This window comes from Medicago truncatula, chromosome 5, assembly GCF_003473485.1.
Source record: "Medicago truncatula cultivar Jemalong A17 chromosome 5, MtrunA17r5.0-ANR, whole genome shotgun sequence".
Classification (NCBI taxonomy): domain Eukaryota; kingdom Viridiplantae; phylum Streptophyta; class Magnoliopsida; order Fabales; family Fabaceae; genus Medicago; species Medicago truncatula.
This window is the reverse complement of record NC_053046.1, coordinates 41,244,489-41,263,497: the sequence shown is the minus strand read 5'-3', so window position 1 is coordinate 41,263,497 and position 19,009 is coordinate 41,244,489. Positions and strand designations below refer to the sequence as shown.

The 19,009-nt window shown below is 31.4% G+C and overlaps 2 protein-coding genes across 3 annotated transcripts; one reads left to right on the top strand and one right to left on the bottom strand.

Moving 5' to 3' along the window:
* Positions 1-735: 735 nt before the first annotated feature.
* LOC11435445 (uncharacterized) lies at positions 736-10,147 on the top strand. 2 transcript variants are annotated; one of them, XR_003012086.2, is made up of 4 exons: positions 736-996; positions 1,103-2,300; positions 6,822-9,847; positions 9,948-10,147. XR_003012086.2 is itself a non-coding variant. In XM_003617411.4 (3 exons), exons 1-3 carry the CDS (start codon positions 965-967, stop codon positions 9,726-9,728), a joined length of 4,137 nt encoding a protein of 1,378 aa, XP_003617459.1. In that variant the 5' UTR covers positions 736-964; the 3' UTR covers positions 9,729-10,007. The 2 variants fall into 2 exon arrangements, 1 of the variants encoding a protein (XP_003617459.1); XM_003617411.4 differs by having other exon boundaries at positions 6,822-10,007.
* Positions 10,148-11,408: 1,261 nt separating this feature from the next.
* Positions 11,409-12,792, bottom strand: LOC11431516 (HVA22-like protein f). Its single transcript, XM_003617410.4, has 5 exons — positions 12,632-12,792; positions 12,335-12,361; positions 12,107-12,229; positions 11,762-12,011; positions 11,409-11,655 (listed from the first exon to the last, which is right to left on the bottom strand). Exons 1-5 carry the CDS (start codon positions 12,676-12,678, stop codon positions 11,629-11,631), a joined length of 474 nt encoding a protein of 157 aa, XP_003617458.1. The 5' UTR covers positions 12,679-12,792; the 3' UTR covers positions 11,409-11,628.
* Between the last annotated feature and the right edge of the window lie 6,217 nt (positions 12,793-19,009).

Sequence of the window (19,009 nt, the reverse complement as noted above, 5' to 3'; positions counted from 1 at the left end):
CCATCATCCTGTAAAAGGACTTGTTTGAAACGATTCAAAAATTAAAAGAACTTGTTTGGGACTTTTGAAACTTAAACGACTTGTTTGAGACTTTTGAAACTTAAAGGACCACTTTAAAAAAAATGAAAAACGTAAATAACCTTTAGATGCATTTGACTTTTTTTTTCTTTTCTTGTTTTGGTTTAATGATATTTGGTAGTGCTACTTTCATTATCTTTATTTTAAAAAAAAATATTACTCTATCTTCAATAATTTTTTTAATCTCTCTTTCTTATATCATTATAATGAGAAATAATTTTATAAAATAATTTATAATTTTTTCGTTTTAATACAAAATTAAATATATTTATTAATGTGTAAAAATGACAAAAATAGAAGTGAGTAATAATAAGTTCACCAAATTAAACTTTTTTCACCACAAATAATCTTTAAATTTGAGAAAAGTTATTTTAACATTAAAAAATTATCGGACACCACAGTCCACATACATTTTATACCATTGTTAATCTAATAATATTATTTTTTTCAATTTTAAAATCAAATCAGCATTTATTTTATATGTATTTTTATACAATTTTTCCTTAGAAGTAATGTATTTTTATGGTTATTACTTGTTAAAATACGATTCCTGAAAACTTTTAAATATATATAGCATTGTTTCACTTTCGCCAGTTCTTTCCGTTCTTATTATGCTTCTGTCGTGACTCTAGAGCCCTCTTTCTCTCTCTCATACGTCCCTTTCAGTCATAAATTAGGGAAAAGCAAACAGACACAGCTAAACCCACACACACTCTCTCTTCCCTTTTTTTTTTTCTTTTCTTTTCTTCTCTTCTCTTCTCACCACCAAGCAGCACAAATAACGTTACCCTTTCTTTCTATCTCATGTTTCTCTCTCCTCTTCCACATTCTTAACTCCTTCTCCCTCTCTTCTTATTACTACTACTACTGCTGCTGAGATTATATCATGGATTCTAGGTTTGATGGATTCTCAATAAGGTATATCATAATACTTCATTTATTTATTTTATGTTTCATTTCATAATGGATCTTTAACTTACTTAATATAACTCAACTCATTTTGATTTGATTTGATTTGATTCAGAGAGTACACTTCTAAGATGAGGTCTATTGATGTATTCAAATGCTGGCCATTCACTTCCACTTCTAACCCTCATCTCACGCGCGACCAACTTCACTCTTGGCTTCCTCCTATGTCTCCCTGCCCTAGCAGATCCAATCAAAATCATCAATCTTCAGCTCAACAACAATTTTCTACAATTCAATCATCCAAATCTGATCATCCTGTTCGTGCTGAAGATGATGAAAAAGTAGAGATGATTTGTCCGGTTTGTCGTGAATTCAACGCTGCTACTCTTACAGCAGTAAACGCTCACATCGACGGTTGTCTTGCTGAGTCGGTTAGAGTAGAGCGTCGTCATATGAGGATCATCAATTCCAAATCCAAAGCGTTAAAGTCGTTTAAGTCAAAATCAAAATCGCCCAAGAAGCGTTCTATAGCTGAGATTTTCAAGGTGGAGGATAAAGATAGATATATAGATCAGCAACATCATCAGGAGAAGGAAAAAGAAGCTATTCAAAACGAGAGTGTGATGAAATTGTTGCAGTTACCACCTGAAGAGGAGGATGTCGTTCAAGAAGATGAAGTTTCGATTACTGTTAGGAAGTTCAGGTGGCTCTCTCAACGGCTTGAGGCGTTGAGATCTAAACCAGGAGGTGGTGAATCGGCGAAAGAATCGGAGAAATTGTCAATTGAGGAGGAGAAATTGGAGATGATTTGTCCTGTTTGTAAAGATTTCAACGCTGCTACTGTGACGGCGGTGAACGCTCATATTGATAGTTGTTTAGGGAAGGCTGTTAGAGATGAACGGCGTCAGACGGCGAGGACTGGTTTCAAATCTAAACCTAAAGCGCCGAAGAAGCGTTCTATTGCTGAGATTCTCAACGTTGTGCCGCCGATTGAATTCAACAACATAAAGAGTAAGACTGTTGAGGTTGAAGAAGATGAAGATAAATTCTCTGATTATTCCGGCGAGGAATCTAGTGCTTCTGATGCTGCTGCTACTTTTGTTTCGATAACCAAGAACAAGAAGAGTTTGAACAAAAACAGCAAAAATAAAAAGATGAAGAAGACTAAGAAGAAGACGATGACGATAAAGAAGATGGTAAAGTACTGTGATAGTGGTGTGTTGTTGAACAATGAGGTGAAGACGAAGAAGAAGATGAACATGAAAAAGAAGAAAAAGATGAACATCTTCAACAGTGAGTTCACTCGGAAGAAGGTACGTAGTTTATGTCTCATGAAATATAAGTTAATCTTTTTGCTATATGATTTTTGTTTCCATTATCTGAAGTCAATTCATGGTTAATGAGGGTAAAATTGATGGAATTTATACATAAAATATCACCCGATACATGTAGTGTTTTTACTAATTCATGTTATTTGCTGTGTGATTAAAGTTTTCCCAATTCTATGTGTTGCTTTTTTTTTTTTTGCATAAAATTACTGCTAAAAAAGCTGATTAGTAATTAAATAGTACTAGTTGAGCGAAATACAGTAATTAAAAGTTAGGAAAGGGAAGTTAAAAATTAAGATAACACAAATTCCTTCATGTGTGGAAGGAAATTCATAAGTCAGTGAAGGGGATGATGCTCCAGCTGTAGGGTGTGTGTATAATCAGTAGATTGAGTAAGAGTACCCTAGCTACGAGGGGCCACTCTGGGATTACAAGGTAGGAAGAGCTGAGCCTAATCATGTATAAGAGCTTTTTTCTCACCCCCATCACTATTAACTAATAATTTGGGAGAATTTTCATATGGGCCATGGGTAGATTGGCATGTTCTTTGTCTCCTTTGCCTAGAGTTTTTCGAACGTAGGAGATGAGGTTTATGAGCAGCTGCATATATTTTGGGATATATGTAAGTGGAGGTCCATAATTTTATAGATCATTTATTGGCCTGTCAGAAGTGTATATAGTGATTTGGAATGTTGAATATTTGCATATATATATATGCAATATGCATTTCCAGATGTACATAATGTAACATCATACAAAAAATATACTCTGACTTGGGAGGGATACTATAGATCATTATCGCATGAGTGTATCTTCTGACGTGTTTTATGCATAGTGGCACATAAGTGAAGTAGGGGGATGGTTTTGGACCCTCTGTTACGTGATAGTCTAATAGATATATCATATATATACTTGATCATATTGTTAAAGTTTTGGTCTGTGGGGAGAATTACTTGATGAAATGGTCAAGAATTAAAGGTTAAACTTAAAATGTCTATCAGAAAACAATCTGAAATATTTAAGACAAGTATATAAAGACATTGAAAGAGAAGGCCTAAAATAGTTTCATTCATGGTTATGCTTGGTGAAATTTGTTGGAAGTGGAAGTTGTTAAATGTAGGCCATCCATGGTTGCACAAATACATGTATGTAATCTTACTAAACATGTAAGTTAAAAAACTTGACTGATTTGAAGCAACAACTTCTGTAGGGTATTGTTTCTAGTCTTAACGTTTACTAATCTAGTAGCAAATTCATTTTCCGACAAGGTCCTCGGACAATTGATTCTATAATCATAATTTTTATTTTTTCCATTTATCAAAAAACATTATTTTTATTATATTGCCTATCAATCTTTTATAAAACTGAAGTACACTGAAATTTCAGCATTGAGATTCGACAGAAGCTACAAAATTTTGAATGGGATATATGGAACATGTAATACAATTTTTTAGAGTTTTTTTTTTTGTCTTTTACCAAACAAAAAAAAAGAGGTTATTATTTGTCAATTTCAGAAGTGTGCATTATATTTTTTTTGGCGTTAATTCTCCGGTTCTTGGGAGAATGAGACATAATAATCCGGAGTTCGGTCGAAAGATAAGCAAATTCTAGTATAAAAATTGTTTCATTCCGAAATCGAACTCATTCTATAAAGGTAAAAAAAAAAATGATTACCAAAAAACATTTCAAGTATTATCTTAATTCATGTACTTCTCATTCTCTGAGTAAAAAAATGTAGGTGACATTCTTCTCCTCTCCACTTTCACTAAAATTCATATATACATGAGTATTACTTAATGTGCAAATACTTTTTTCATTTGATTTAAATTAGTAGGCTTTGTAGATTTTTTTAACCTTCTTTGAACACTTCTGGTCATTTTAAAGGATCCACTCATTTTTCTTGATTTTCCTTTCATAAAAAGAAATAAGATATATAATTAACAATGATTTTAACAACATGGTCTTGTGAAAAAAAAAATGATTTTAACATGGTGAAATTATAAATTCATTATTTTCGTAAAAATTGGTATTTTCCATTTTTTTTAATAAAAGTACGGTATGTTTAATAGAAGAGTATATTTTTTTGTCAAAAAAATAATGACAAATAGGGGAGAATATTTTAAGTAAAATTGTGAATAAATACATATGGTAGTCATTTACAATTTTTTGTTATTTTACCGTAATAACAAAGAGTATCTAATCCCCTTGAGCATAGCTCATTTAGCAGGAACATGCCGGGATTCGAACCCTGCACACCCCCACTTATTCACGTTGAAAAAAGTGAATTCTAGGCACTTGATAGAAAAAAGAAAAAAAAAAAAAAAAAAACAAAGAGTAACTACTACTAGGAACCAAAGCTGAAAACATTTCTCGTACAAGTGTATCTACGTACTTACAATTATAAAGTAGACATAAGGTAATGAACTGAAAACATTTTCTCGTACAGTCGTATCTACGTACTTACATATACTTATTGTGCATAATCTTTTAAGCACAGACTTTGAATAACGACTAAAAAATTTTAAAATAATATTTGTACCAAATTGTTTGAGATTATTTTACTCCATTTATATAGTAAAATGAATTTTTGGGATATGCAGTTTCTGTAATAAGTAAATTTTTAAAGATTTTTAAACCCAATTTTTTTTAATAGATTTTATTATGCGCTATAAATAAGATTTTGAATTACAGCTATCATGGAGTCTACTTGCTGGTATATGCAATTCCTTACGAGTAAATGTAGTAGTTTGATATTTATAACTGGGGATGAAGTACACAGAAGTGATACTTCAAAAAATAACAAGTACAGTATTTGTCAACATAAAAAGAAGAAAAAAAGTACATAAGCGTTAAGTACAAAGTTTTGTTGTCGGAATTTTATTTTTTAATTTTCAAAATGAATTTTGGATGAAATTGTTAAAGTTTTTTTATATCTATTTTGGGTTTTTTTTTATCTATTTATTACGTAAAATCAACTTAGGTATATGTGGTTACTATTATTATTAGTTGAAGCTTTAGTAGTTTTTTTTTTTTTTTAGGGAGCATTGTATTAATAATTTTTATTATGCATTACTGCCTATAATATATATATTTTTATGGAAGTAGCCTACAAATATGATTGAGTTGAACTTCTCATGCATTCTACTAGCTAGCTGGTATATGCAGTTTCATATCATATATGTACCGAAGTCTAGTTTAATGGTTATTCGAAAAGTGCAAAGCTTCCATTCACGCATATAATTTTTAACAAAAACATTTATAAGAAAATATTTAAGTTCGTATAAGTAATCAAGTATAACCTTATGAACTAAAAGCACTTTTTGGTATATATTAATAAAATAATTTATTAGCTTTTATTGTTAAATGTGTTTTTCGTTGATGCAAGCATATGATCCATGCATTTATTTATTTAATATAGATTTTTAGGTTCTCCTCTTCTGAATATAAAATACTAAAATGGCCAAATTCGAGAGTTTTGTCTTGAAGTCTTGAAGGACGTAATTTAGTTCTTTACTCAGCATGTGTTTGGTGAGTTCAAGAACCACAGTGTATTGCTGCACGTTTTACAAACTCTCGAATGCAATTAGTAGCTTCAAGAAACCCATGGAGAAATTCATCCAGACACATGCTTTGTAATTGATCTTTTTAATAGCGTATTTTAAAATGGATAAGTTATTGCCTTTTTTTCTGTATGAACTGGCACTTAAAACACCAATTAAATTTTAATAAAATGTCACCAAGTCTTTTTTTTTTTTTGGTCAAGAATGTCACCAAGTCTTTTCCACATTGTAGTGATTGAAATTGTAAAATAACTCCCCAATGAATATCAAAGAATTTTTTTATGCAGAAGTTCAGATTGTGATTTGATCATTAAAGGTGGAGAAAAATGTTTTTCTTTGAAAATTTCCATGTGGAATTGATTATCTTTACAAGATACAAGCATAAATGTAGTTGCCTTAATATTTTGCAGAGAACTTTTTGATGTACAAAATAAGAGTTATATAATAACTAATATTTTATGGAAACTGCTAAGGACATTCATCTTTGGACGTCAAGTTAACTGGAAACTGGACATTGTGTAGACAAAGTCACATAATTGTCGAGCTATATGCAGTTTGGAATTGTTGAAAGAACATAAGATTTTTTCCTGCTTCCCATGGACAGTTAGTGGAACAGATTTTCAGTATCACCGCACACACTGTTTTATATTAATAATTTTATTTACTTTATTCCTCTTTCACTCCCCCTTTTTTGTTCACCATTTACCTTTTGCATTAAACTTTTGGCGGTTTCTATTCCCCTTTCTTGCCGAAAAGCCCACCAGAAAAAGGCTGCTATAAAACCAGTGGTGTTACATTTGTACTTTATATGTGATTGGAGATAATACAGTGAAATGCCTTTATATTTAAATAAGTCATGAGTATCTTGTATGGCCTAAAGCTTATTCAACTTATTGAGATTATGTTTAATAGAGCATCAATAACTTTTTAATCTTGTTTATCTCAGGAAAGTGCTAACAAGCGCGAGGTGCAAACTGATGTAAATAGTTGCAGAAAACTGAGAGATACAATTGGTGATGAAATGGGTGCACTACAAGACATTGAACCTTCTGTCCATAGAAAGAAATTGGGTTTAAATGGCTTATCAGTAGAAAAAAAGCCACAGGTTAAAAACTATAACTCAGTTGGAAAGTGGCAAAAAGCAGATTCTCCTGTTCGGGGCATTTTTAGGAACCATTTAAAACATGTTTCTGGAAAGATATCAAATGCATGTAAAATTCAAGATGGTACTGAAGAAAGCGATGAATATGATCAAGTGCTAACCTCCGACAGACATGTCAAATTCTCATATAAAGATGAAATAGTTGGTCCGGAAAAGAGATACTCATTTGATGAAACCATGTTTAGCACATCTTCAGATGCACTGGCCACTTCATTTGCAAAGGAGCAGTCCTCTGGAACTGATGAAGAATGTTCAAGTTTTGAGGCAAACAAAAATTATGACCAAATTGCCCTTAATATAGAAGTGGACAAGAGAGAGGAGGTTTGCCCAATAACTGAAAGCAAACAGTTTTCTTGTACTCTGAAACAAGTCATGGGACTAAATTTCTTGAAGCCATGTATCAATCAAGAAAAAGCAAATCAGTTAGAACAGAAGTCTGAATTATTAACCAAGATGGCAGTTTATGACGATAATAATTCACAGCTTCTTGATGGAGGCAACATAACTACAGTTAATTTTTCTAAACCTCTTTCGGCAGTCCAAGAAGGGCAAATGTGTGCTAAAAATATACAAGTGAGTGAATCTGGAGATTTCAGTTTCGGTGGAAAGTTCATTGACTATTCGGAGGATCCTACTTTTCAGGTTGACATTGTGAACAAAAATGCAAGTACAAAGACACTCCTGGAGCCTTCATCATCTTATTCTGCTCCATATGGCAAAGTAAATGAAAAACCTGAATCTCCATCACCTTCATCGTCCTATTATGGAGATAATGGTAATAGTAACCAGACCTTGGATGATAAACAGTTGGATAATATGTTTCCTGAAGATATGATTGATAAATCATACCCTTTTTCAAGCTGGGGACAAGGATGCATAAGAAATAGCTGTTTGGATCCCAACTTTTTCGGGTTGCCACTCAATTCTCATGGTGAGCTGATCAATTTCAGTTCAAATGGAAATGTTGGAATGGACAAGATCAATTTCAGTTCAAATGGAAATGTTGGCACGAACCAGCTGGAGACATCAAGTCCATTAGGAGATTCTTTAAGTGGCTTGTCTAGTAATAATATTCTCTGTCAAAGTAGCCAGGAAAATTTAAGCATTAATGAGAGGCATTTTGGTCAGAAGACATTAGGAAAAGATGGTCCAAATTCATTACCTAATTATCCACCCAGGTTAGCTGTGACCGAGTTATGCAGTCAAACAGAAGATATCCATCCACCTAATTCTGAAATGTGTTCCAGTCACCATGTGCAGCCACTACATTCAGAGTTCCTTAAACATAATTCGTGTGTTGAACAGAACCAACGTGAAAGAGTGCAGAATCATAACAGAAATGGGATGGTTTCACTGAAAGAAGGTTCAGATCATATCTCACCAAGTTCCAGCCAACCAACAATGAGATTGATGGGTAAAGATGTTCCGATTGCTAGAAGCAGCCAAGAGCCACAACAATTTACAGGAGTTGTCTGGAGCGACGAGGAATCCAAAAGAAGGCATTATGCTGAATATACTGCTTTAGAAAATTCTTTACTGCAAAGATGTTCCAAGCCGGATTGGGTATCTGGTTCCTCTTTACAAATATCAACCGATAGTGTATTGCAGTCTGAGAAAATTCAAAGTACTCATGGATTACAAAGCACTCAGGGATTTCCTCAACAGTTTACTGATATGCAAAGTAATCATGTTTCTCAAAATGGAAGTCTCGGAGTCGGCAGAAATGCTGGTTCTTATTTCAATTCTATTGCTCAGGAATCCACCTCATATACAGTATATAATGGGACACCCAATGACTCTTCAGAGCAGTTTATAGCTGGTTCTAAACCATCAGTACTATGCTCTCGGCCACAGGTATTACCCACTCCTTGCAATTTTAATCAGCCGACATGTTCAAGAAACGGTGAGCTAAATGGCAGGAACAAAAATCCTCATGTTACAAAATCAGCCTTTGGATTTCCTTTCTTGCAGCCTGCTGCCAATGAACAGGCCAAAACATATTGGAGTCAGGGGCCTTATAGAAGTGATATAGTTTGGTTGTCAAGCTCAACAGATGACATGCTAAGCGGGACATATTCTCAGCAATTTTCTGGCGTAGCTAATCAAAGTTTTCCACAAAATCGATGGGGAAATAATTTTATCACGCCATCTCCTAATCATTCAACAAAAGTTCTCTACTCTTCTAATCCTTTGATTTCTCGGGGTCCCATGAAGACGACCCCTCTTTGTCCAGCATCAATTGTTCAATCTCCACAAGCTTCAGTTACACACACTACCATGAATAATGTTTTTAGAAACATAAATAAGGCCGTTGACAGAGTAATGTTGGATGGTATGGTTGTCAAAGACCATCATCATCCATGCACAAATATCAGGAAGAGACCTGCAGATAATCTTGATGATTCCAGAAAACCTATCAAGGTATCCAATATAGAAGTGAGAGAAAACATGAGTCGCATGCCAAAGTTGACTCGAGAAAACTCAAATGTAGAATTGCAATGTAACAAAAGAGCAGTGGTACTTGATCCACAAGTGGAGATTGCGAGAAGTAGGTGTTGCCAGAATGTGGCACAAAATCTAAATCCTACAAGTTATCCTGCTGTTGATTCTTTTAAACCGAACGGCACGATAAGATCTAGTCCTGTCCGACTTGGTCCTAAAAGAGCTAAGCACATTCTAAAATCCTCTTGAAATATGGATCAAGATAGATAAAGAGTGATCCATTTTGCCATGCTCTCATTTGTGACTACTGACTTTGATAGGAATCTAGAAATTCAGAGATAATAGACTAAAGTATACTGATTTTAGGCGTAAGTCATATCATTTTATCATATCTGGTTTTTTCCTTTTATAGTATATATGCATTTGTGAACATAATAAATAAGTTTGTCCGTGTATCAATATTGCCAGGTTGCTGAAACCGGCGGAAAATTGAACTAATTCCATCCAAGCTTTTGATCATCCAACTCAGTTTTGATGTTTTTTGCTCTTTACAGAATTTTATCATCAAAGATGATGCTTTTGATATCTATTTTTGAGTCAGGTACTCGCATCTGTTCAATGACTTTACAAAAATCTTGAATAAGGGTATATAACACATCTCTCATAAATACATAAGATTGCTAAACCTATTCAATAAATCTTGAACTTCTGTCTTTATAAATTAATTTAATAAGCTATTGGGTACCACTGAAGCCACCATATAAATGAGAAGATAATAATTTTTTTATTTTTTTTTTGAGGGAGAGATAATCATATGTTTACAAAGCTCTCAAAAAGAATTTGGTTACGCTGTTATGAGAACAATATATGCTATGATAGATACACACACTTTCATTGTCAAAAAAAGATACACACTAATTAAGTTGTGATATGGTTTGAATTAAGCCTTTTTAATGGTTTTAAATATATGAAAGTAAACCAATCTCTTTAATTGATTTAGTGCCAGATATTCTTTCATACTTGATTCATAATGTATCACGAAGTAAGCATAAAATTTTATCAAGTCTAACAAAAAAGTTGGCAGGCAAAGTGTTGCAGTTGGCCCTCATTCAGTTATATTTTAGCCATATATACTTCTAGTCTTCCATTGTCATCATTAATTTTTAGTTTATGCTAATTAGTGCCCTAAGGAGTATAAGCCAAACACTTGTTCAAGTAATAAATGCATAATTTTTTATACAAAAGTGGTCTTTTTTATTCCTTAAACAATGGATCAAGGACTTGTTATTATTTGTTTTATTAATTAATACATGTGTTGACAAACTAATCATTTTTTGTTGTTGTTGATAATCTACACTCTTATCGTCTAATATAAAGAATATTCTTAGTAAGTGAACATAAGATATAAGGATAGAAGTTTTTCTGATAGAAAGGATTGAAGTTGATAATATATATGTTGATTCGTTAAATAAAAGGCAAAATGTATGGTACCTAAACTTCAATGAATCACCCACCCCCAAACAACGACGATTCATGATACCTATCGGAAGTAAAAGCTCACACTCCTCCTCATTTTTATGAGGGAGACAATGATCTGATATATTGGTACACAATTCTAAAAAAGAAAAGAAAAATTAATGTGAGTGTATAAAAACTCATCTCATTAATTTTCCTTTGTTGTCCTCGAATTGATGTAAGTCACAATCTCATTCATGAGAAAAGGGATGACAATGAGCTTCCACCTTTAAAAGATGACATGGGTCATTGTTGGTATTAATTTAGAGTGATTTTCAAGTTTTGGTCCACTTTATAATCCATTTATCAAAATGTTGAAAAACTAAAATAAATTATGACACTTATTATTAGATCATATTTTTATGTTAGTACGTACTTACAGTTACTGTGTAAATTTTTTTGGTTCTATCTTAGTTAATCAAATTGAACGCTATTTATTCTTAATTAATCCAAGGGATGTACATAAAAAAACATATTAATCATAGAAAATAAGATTGCTCTCGTTTAACTATAATAATTAATTCTGAAACTCAATCAGTTTTCTACATGCTAGAATATATTGACAGAATGAAGAACTGAATATAACGTGTTTACATTCTTCTTCCCATGCCAACTTGGTTAAATTGACACTCACTCAATGCTTCTTTGCTTCTTTCTCAGCCTGAATATAAAGTGAAAATAGATTATGAAAAAAATAGTAAAAGATGAATTTTTATAATAAGTAAATAAATATTTATAACTTTGGCTAATAGTTGTTTGTAACATACTGCTCTAATCACTCTCTCAAATGCATCTGGGCCAAATCTATCGATATAACGTTCAACTGCTTTTCTTGCATCGAAAGTCATCATATGAAGGACCTTCTTGTACTCCTCAGGATAATTATAACTTCCATAGTTGCCAAATTTCTTGACGTATGTCCTTGCATAATTCTCATATATGTAAGCTGCTCCATTGAACATTGGCAGTACCAACCATATGCAGAACACAAGCTTCATGTATGGCCAAATGGGAAACCTATTGATATTGTTTATTAAGCCAAATAAATATTCTCAAATTGTTGTGTATAATGTATATATAGATGAATTTGTCATGAAAATTGCTGAACCTACCAATATAGGACCTTGTAAGTTGAAAGCTCGAAGAGAGTTATGAAAGAATATAAAACCCAATATGTTAGCCACTGTTGGTCATCTAAGGTTGAAGGACTTTCAATTGCCCTCATTGATGCATATCTATCATATTTGAAGTTAAACATTACATATTAGTTATAATAAAATGATTAGTCATTGAATATTAGTTATAATAAAATGAAACTTGCTATACGTGACATTACTTACAAAGGATAAAGAAGCATTACTCCGGGCCTGGTACACAAAAAAGTAGGATGTTATCAAGAGGAAACACATAAAATCAAGAACCTAAATTTAGGGTTTGTCCCATGTGTTTTGAAGTCTAGCTAGAAAACCTATCTTCATGAATATATTTTTGCAAAAGAGAGAATTTTGTACATGCAATATTTTGAAGGAATATTATATATAATAGTATTCCTTCATCTAGATAATTGTAGAAAAGTGGAAGACTAGAATGAAAATAATTTAGAATCAGTAACCGGAGAGAGATGATTAATTTATTACCCTATTGTTGTGTCCAAATGTCTTAGTATTGCTCCGAGGACACCCATGATGATTTTTCCAGGTGGAGAGATTAATGAAGTTTTGGAAAGGTTTGGAGCAAAAGATGATGGAATCAATGTTGTATTGTGGATTTTTTGAAGGAATGTTGTATTGTGGATATATATGGTAGATAGATATATATATTAAGGTAAATGAACCAAGCAAGGAATGTTTGATTTGTGGGAAGACCCAAAAGTTTTCTTTTCTCTAAGAGGGATAACATAAGATGCCAAAAGTTAGGAATTTTAACGTGGTTTTGAACTTATATATCAGAGTTAAAATATCATAATATGCCTTCCCTTTTTCGATTGATTTAAGTTTTCGTGGCATAAATGTTAAGCATGCATGCAAACAAGTATATATGGAGCCTACTTGTCTATTTTTTGGCGTAATTTTTTCGAAAAATGTTGTTTAGTACGCATGAAAAAAATCCACACAGAGCAGGTAAAAACATGGTCACCAGTGAAATGTTTGTTACATATTCCAACTCTTGAATTATTTCCTCGAAGATTCGATCCTTTCTTCTCATAAATTTCCTTTCTAAATTTGAATATTTTATACATATGAACACCATGAGCATGGATAAGATTACTTTAATTAATAACAATAGCAATCGATTCAATTTCAAACCAGGTGTCAAATAAAATGATATAGTTATGGCCCCGTCAAATTAAGAATATGTTGACGTGCTTGTTGTGACTCACCACCACATGCCAAAAAACATTGCATGGTCCCAACAGCCTGGCCTTGTTTTTCAACAAGCACCATCATCAAACAATTGACTTCACTTCCATTCCATCACATTTGCATCCTTTTTTTCCCATGCTTTTACTAATTCATGTGTTACCTAATGACCCTTTGTAGTGTCTTTTTAAAGCTCGAACGCACATCGCTTTTTTAGTTCACTAAAACTATTGCCAAATATAGTCAAGTAAGAATAACAAAAGTATGATTGAAAATATCACTAATTAATCATAATTCATTTTTTCATACTTTGTCTTTCTTACGCGCCCTTCAAACTTCAAATTTTTCTTCGATTTAGATTATATAATTCAAAAAAAAAAAAAATGTTTCAAATTATATAACCTAAAACATGCCTATGTATAAGTAACACTCAAAATCTTTCCTCATTCCTCCGTAGGGTTTATGGTTTTGTGTATTTTGTATGACTTTTTATGATTTTAATATGCGTGTAAGACTTGGCCACCAAATATTTTGTTTCAAATATTTTTCACGATTTGGATTATCATATGTATAGTCTTATGGTTTGATTTGTGATCACATATTTTACCTTTTCGAATCATATAATCTGAAATGTGTAAATATTATGACCGCCATTGTTGTTAAAACCTAGTAGTATGATGGAGGGTTCAATACATTTCAGATTATATAGTTCGATAAGTTTAAATTCATTTTAGATTGTATTTTTTGAAAGATTTTGAATCAAATATTAGAGTAATTTAAAGGCAAAGCAACTTAGGATTTTTTTTTTTTTTTTGGTGAATAAGCAACTTAGGATTTTGATCATTTGTAGGAATTTTTAATAATTTGTAGTAATTCAGGATGAAAGATAAACATGTAAAATGTTAAAGGATAAAAAAGGTAAAATTGGAATTTTTGATAATTTATAGGAATGAAGATATAGATGTAGTATATATAGTGTAAAATTTCCATATATCTACTGACCAAACCAACTTAAGATTTTGATCCCATGTAGAAATTCTGTGCATCAATTATTAATTTTGATCATTCGAGTTGTGAAAATTATTTAAATATGATTTAGTAAAGATGTACTATGAATATAAACTGATCTATCTTAAATTGATGACTACGATTATTAATTAGTAGTTTTTTTTTTTTTGGTTTTCGCACCGGTTTCCAACCCATCAATGGTGGACGATTAATCCGGCTCATGCGCACTGGCCAAGTGTTGTTCCCCCTGAAAATCGAACCCGGTATTCTATTAATTAGTAGTTCTTCTTAGGCCCTTCAATGTCTCCTAGATCCTTTTTTTTTAGTTATATTGTATATATATTTTAAAAAGTAATGGTTAAAATATTTTGAAAACATTATTTTTATCAAAAAGAAAGTTTGAGAAAAAGGTTAGGGAATTTGGGCCAAAGCAGCCTAAACATATCTGAGTGGAGACTCTTTAAGAGAAATTTAACTTCTTTTTTTTTTAAGGAAGAGAAAAGTTTGTATATCTATATATTTGTCATTTAATATTTTACATATTCATTTGTCATTTACTTTCAACCTTTCTGCATTTAGCATGAATTCACCTCACATGAATTATTTGATAGGTAAAAGTTTTTCTGAAAAATTTCATTTCAATTTGGTTCAAATAAAATTTCTGGGAAACTTACTATATACGTATACTTTTTCGATTTGAATTTTCTTAAGAAAAGGGAAAAACCTTACATAAGTTTTCCAAAAATATTATACAAACATAAAAAGCTTTATATAAGTTTTTCAAAAAAATTATACAAACCAGATAATTGTATGTATGTTTTTCGTGAAAATTTAGTACACCTGAAAAGTTAAAAAGACTTTTTCGGTTTGTATTCAAATACTTTCTTTCTCTGCTCTCAGGAAAATTTTGAAAAAACCAGAGGAAAAAAAATGAAAAATGAGATTTTTGATTTAATTACTTGAAGTTCCGGTCTATACAGTTATGATGAAGAATACTTCCGGTCTATACAGTTAGAATCTTCGCCGGAATAATGTTGGTGGATTGTGAGGCTTCCTATAATTTCATTCTCGTAAGTTATTTGTTCAATTTATTAGTAATCCTGCATACTATATAAGCTTAATATATAATTTGGTCCCTTAACTTATTTTTGGTTTTCATTTTGATCCCCTAACTATTAAGTGTTTTAAATTGGTCCAATAACTCTTCTGCCGTTTATCATTTTGGTGATCTCCGTTAATTTTTTTTTTCAAAAACCGTTAACCCTTGTTCACGTGTCATTTAAGATTGATGATCAAGAGCTGGATTTAGAAAGCGCACACATATACAATGAACTCACAACATATAATTATTTCTATTGAATTTTCTAAAATTAAAAATCATCAAATTCTAGCAACACAAATCAAGAAATAATAAGACAAAATCATTTAAGAAATTATTTCTCCCTCACTCCATATCTGTAATTCTTCTCACAACCAATAAAAATTTATATTTTCTTCTCTTCACTTACTCCCTCAATTTCAACAACAATTCCATTAACTACAATGTTTTCTATAACAACAACAACCTCAACATCAAAATCTTCATCAATCCCTTATTCTAACTTCCATCTTCACCAATCTCATAAATAAAACTAAAAAAATTATATGTTGGAAAACCCATAAATAAAAACCCAGATCAAACAAAATTCAAATTAAAATCAATTCTTAATAAACTAGCAAAATTGTAAAAGAAATAAATCAAAAATAATTAATACATAAGCTATCGAATTATTCATTCATCGAATTCCTAAATATTTGAATATGCATTTTGAGATTCTACGGTATTTAGCAGAAACTAGGTAGGAATTGTGAATATAATTAAATGTAAGTAAAAGAGAAAAGAAATTTAATTAAGCAAGTGGAACGTGTGAACAAGTTGAGAGAAATCTAAAGGTAGAGAATGAGGTTAGAGAACGAGAAATCAATTGATACATATCATTCAATCATATAAAAATTTCTTAAGATCCATCATTATTGTGAAATAACCAGGGAGACAACAAGGTCATTCCCACAACCATGGAGACGAGAGAAAGTTTTTTTAATTGATGGAAGAGAAGAGAAAATTTGTGTATCTATCGCCTTCCTCTTCGTTTGCGTGTATTTGAGTTTTTTTATTTTTGAATTTTTATTTTGATTTTTGGAATTCTGGGTTTAAGAGATGAATAAAGATGAATGAGAGTTTTTATTGGGGATGAAGAAGAACATAGGAAAGAAGATGGAGAAAAAAATTAGTTGTTTCTGGTTAATTACAAGCTACAATAGATTCCTCTATGATCCAACGGTCTCCATTTTAAAAAAAAGATCAAACAGTTAAAAATAAAAGATTTAATAAGGTCTATGGTGGACTACTTATAAAGTTGGTTCACCTTAGACATTTAAGATTAAAAACTAACGGAGATGACCAAAATGGTAAACGGCAGAAGAGTTATGAGACCAATTTGAAACACTTAATAGTTAAGGGATCAAAATGAAAACCAAAAATAAGTTAAGAGATCAAACGATATATTATGCCTACTATATATTTTACGACGACTCTGTATAGAACCATTTTCAATATGTAATAATTGGCTTTAAAGTCTTTTGTAAGTTTGCAATGAATATAACATTGTAGTACAAATAGTCGACTCGATAAAAATTGGTTCAGCTTGAAACTCAATTCGAGTTCGATACAAAACCTTTTTTTTAACTCGAGTTCGGCTTGTTTCAAGTTCACGAACCACTCGGTTCAACTCATTAGGTTCAACTCATTTTTTTTGTGTCAAAATATATAGCTTTGACCTTTTAATTTATTAAAAAAAAACAAAAATTGAACTAAATAAAACACAACTCTTTTAATAAAGAAAATAGTATTACTTTATTATAAACAATAAAACTAAAACAACTGTAGTACTGTAGCGCAGTAGCTTAGTCCATGCAAAGCAGCGCCCTTCTCATTTTATTTTATATCTACTTCTCCAGTCTATTGTTTTCAAACTCCCGATCTGGGACTAATTTTAGTACACGCATGTGTTTAATTATTTTTTTATTTTATGGGTCCTGCTAACCGGTGCCTCGAGGTCACTGGTTAAACACATCATAAAAGGGAAATATTACTATAAAAGAAAACTGCTTTTGATTTTATTATAAATTAATTATACTATTTCAATGCACTAACTACTATATAATTTCCTTTTTCATATCCTTAATCGGTGCCCTGGGGTAGGGATGGCAAAAAAATCCGCATCCGTGGATATCCGCGGATAAAATCCGCCACGGACACGGAGCGGATACCTTAATGGATATCTACGGATAAAATAAATAGATATTTTAACTACCCGCTAATTAATGGATACGGATGCGGATTTAATGGTATCCGCACCCGCTATTAAACTGAGTGAATTACGTAAATATCCTTATTGCTGAAGCTATAAGCTGTTTTTGTTGATGATGAATTTTATTTTATGTTTTATTTAATCAAAGAATTTTATTTCTATTAAATGTAGTGAACTTTATTTATGTTTTTATTGAGTCAAGGATTTTTGTTGTTGTTATAAGATATTATGTTTTGCTAAAAAAAAATGCATGTTATGAATTTTTGGTTTTAAATTTATCTAAAAAAATAAACAAATTTTTTTCTTATGAATGTTATCCATGGATATCCGTATAAATCCGTGGATACCTCAAAATCCATGGATTATCCGCTAAATGGATATCCGCATGGATATGGATAGGGTACGAATTTCATATTTATCTAACGGAGTGGAAACGGATATCACACTATCCGCATCCATGGATATCCATTTACATCCCTACCCTGGGGGCACCAGTTAGCATTTCCCTTATTTTATTTTTGAAAAAATATGTGTTTAGTTATTTAAGCTTGTATTTGTCCTTGTGAGCTTAACTCAGTTGGTAAGGACAATGCATAATATATGCAATGTCCCAGGTTCAAAACCCCGGATACCAAAAAAAAAATTAAGCTTGTACTTTACTAATTTTTACTAACCAACACACGCAATCTATAATATATATATATATAATTATCGAGTCAGCTCATTTATTTAACGAACTTAATTTTCATCTCAAATTTAACTTATTTGGTTCATGAACCAAATTCAACGAGATAATTGTCGAATCGAATTTCAAACTATTATCGAGTTGGTTTAATTCATTATCAACCCTAAATACAAATAACTTCATTTTTTTTAAATCTCTCAGCAAAATCACTAAATTTTTCTAACACAAAATCTACTTTTATAAAGGTAAAACAAACACATAATAACAAAACAATTTATCTAAGAGATTAATGAGTCTACACAAAATAATTATGAGTAAGGAGTGTAAAAATTATTTGTCAGAATATATTTACTTCATGGACGAATAGTAATTATGGTTTGGTGAGGTTAACAAAAAAAACACATGACATTAAACTCGAAATATTTTTTTTAGGATACGAAATAGGGCAAAGCCCAAACTTAAATTTAAAAAATTTAAGCACGCTCGCATAAATATTTTACATTTTAAAAATATTAAATGATTTTGTAAAAAAATAAAAAATAAAAAATGATGTGACTAATTTCATTATCATTTAATTTTTTGTATTGTTGTCTATGTGTCCAAATAATTTTA

Bases quoted from the DNA above. Each gene is read 5' to 3' on its own strand.
- LOC11435445 (XM_003617411.4), top strand. From the start codon at position 965: ATGGATTCTAGGTTTGATGGATTCTCAATAAG. The intron at 997-1,102 runs GTATATCATAAT...GATTTGATTCAG, and splicing joins TTTGATGGATTCTCAATAAG to AGAGTACACTTCTAAGATGA. The intron at 2,301-6,821 runs GTACGTAGTTTA...TGTTTATCTCAG, and splicing joins GTGAGTTCACTCGGAAGAAG to GAAAGTGCTAACAAGCGCGA.
- LOC11431516 (XM_003617410.4), bottom strand. From the start codon at position 12,678: ATGGGTGTCCTCGGAGCAATACTAAGACATTTGGACACAACAATAGG. The intron at 12,362-12,631 runs GTAATAAATTAA...TTTGTGTACCAG, and splicing joins CATTTGGACACAACAATAGG to GCCCGGAGTAATGCTTCTTT. The intron at 12,230-12,334 runs GTAAGTAATGTC...CAAATATGATAG, and splicing joins GTAATGCTTCTTTATCCTTT to ATATGCATCAATGAGGGCAA.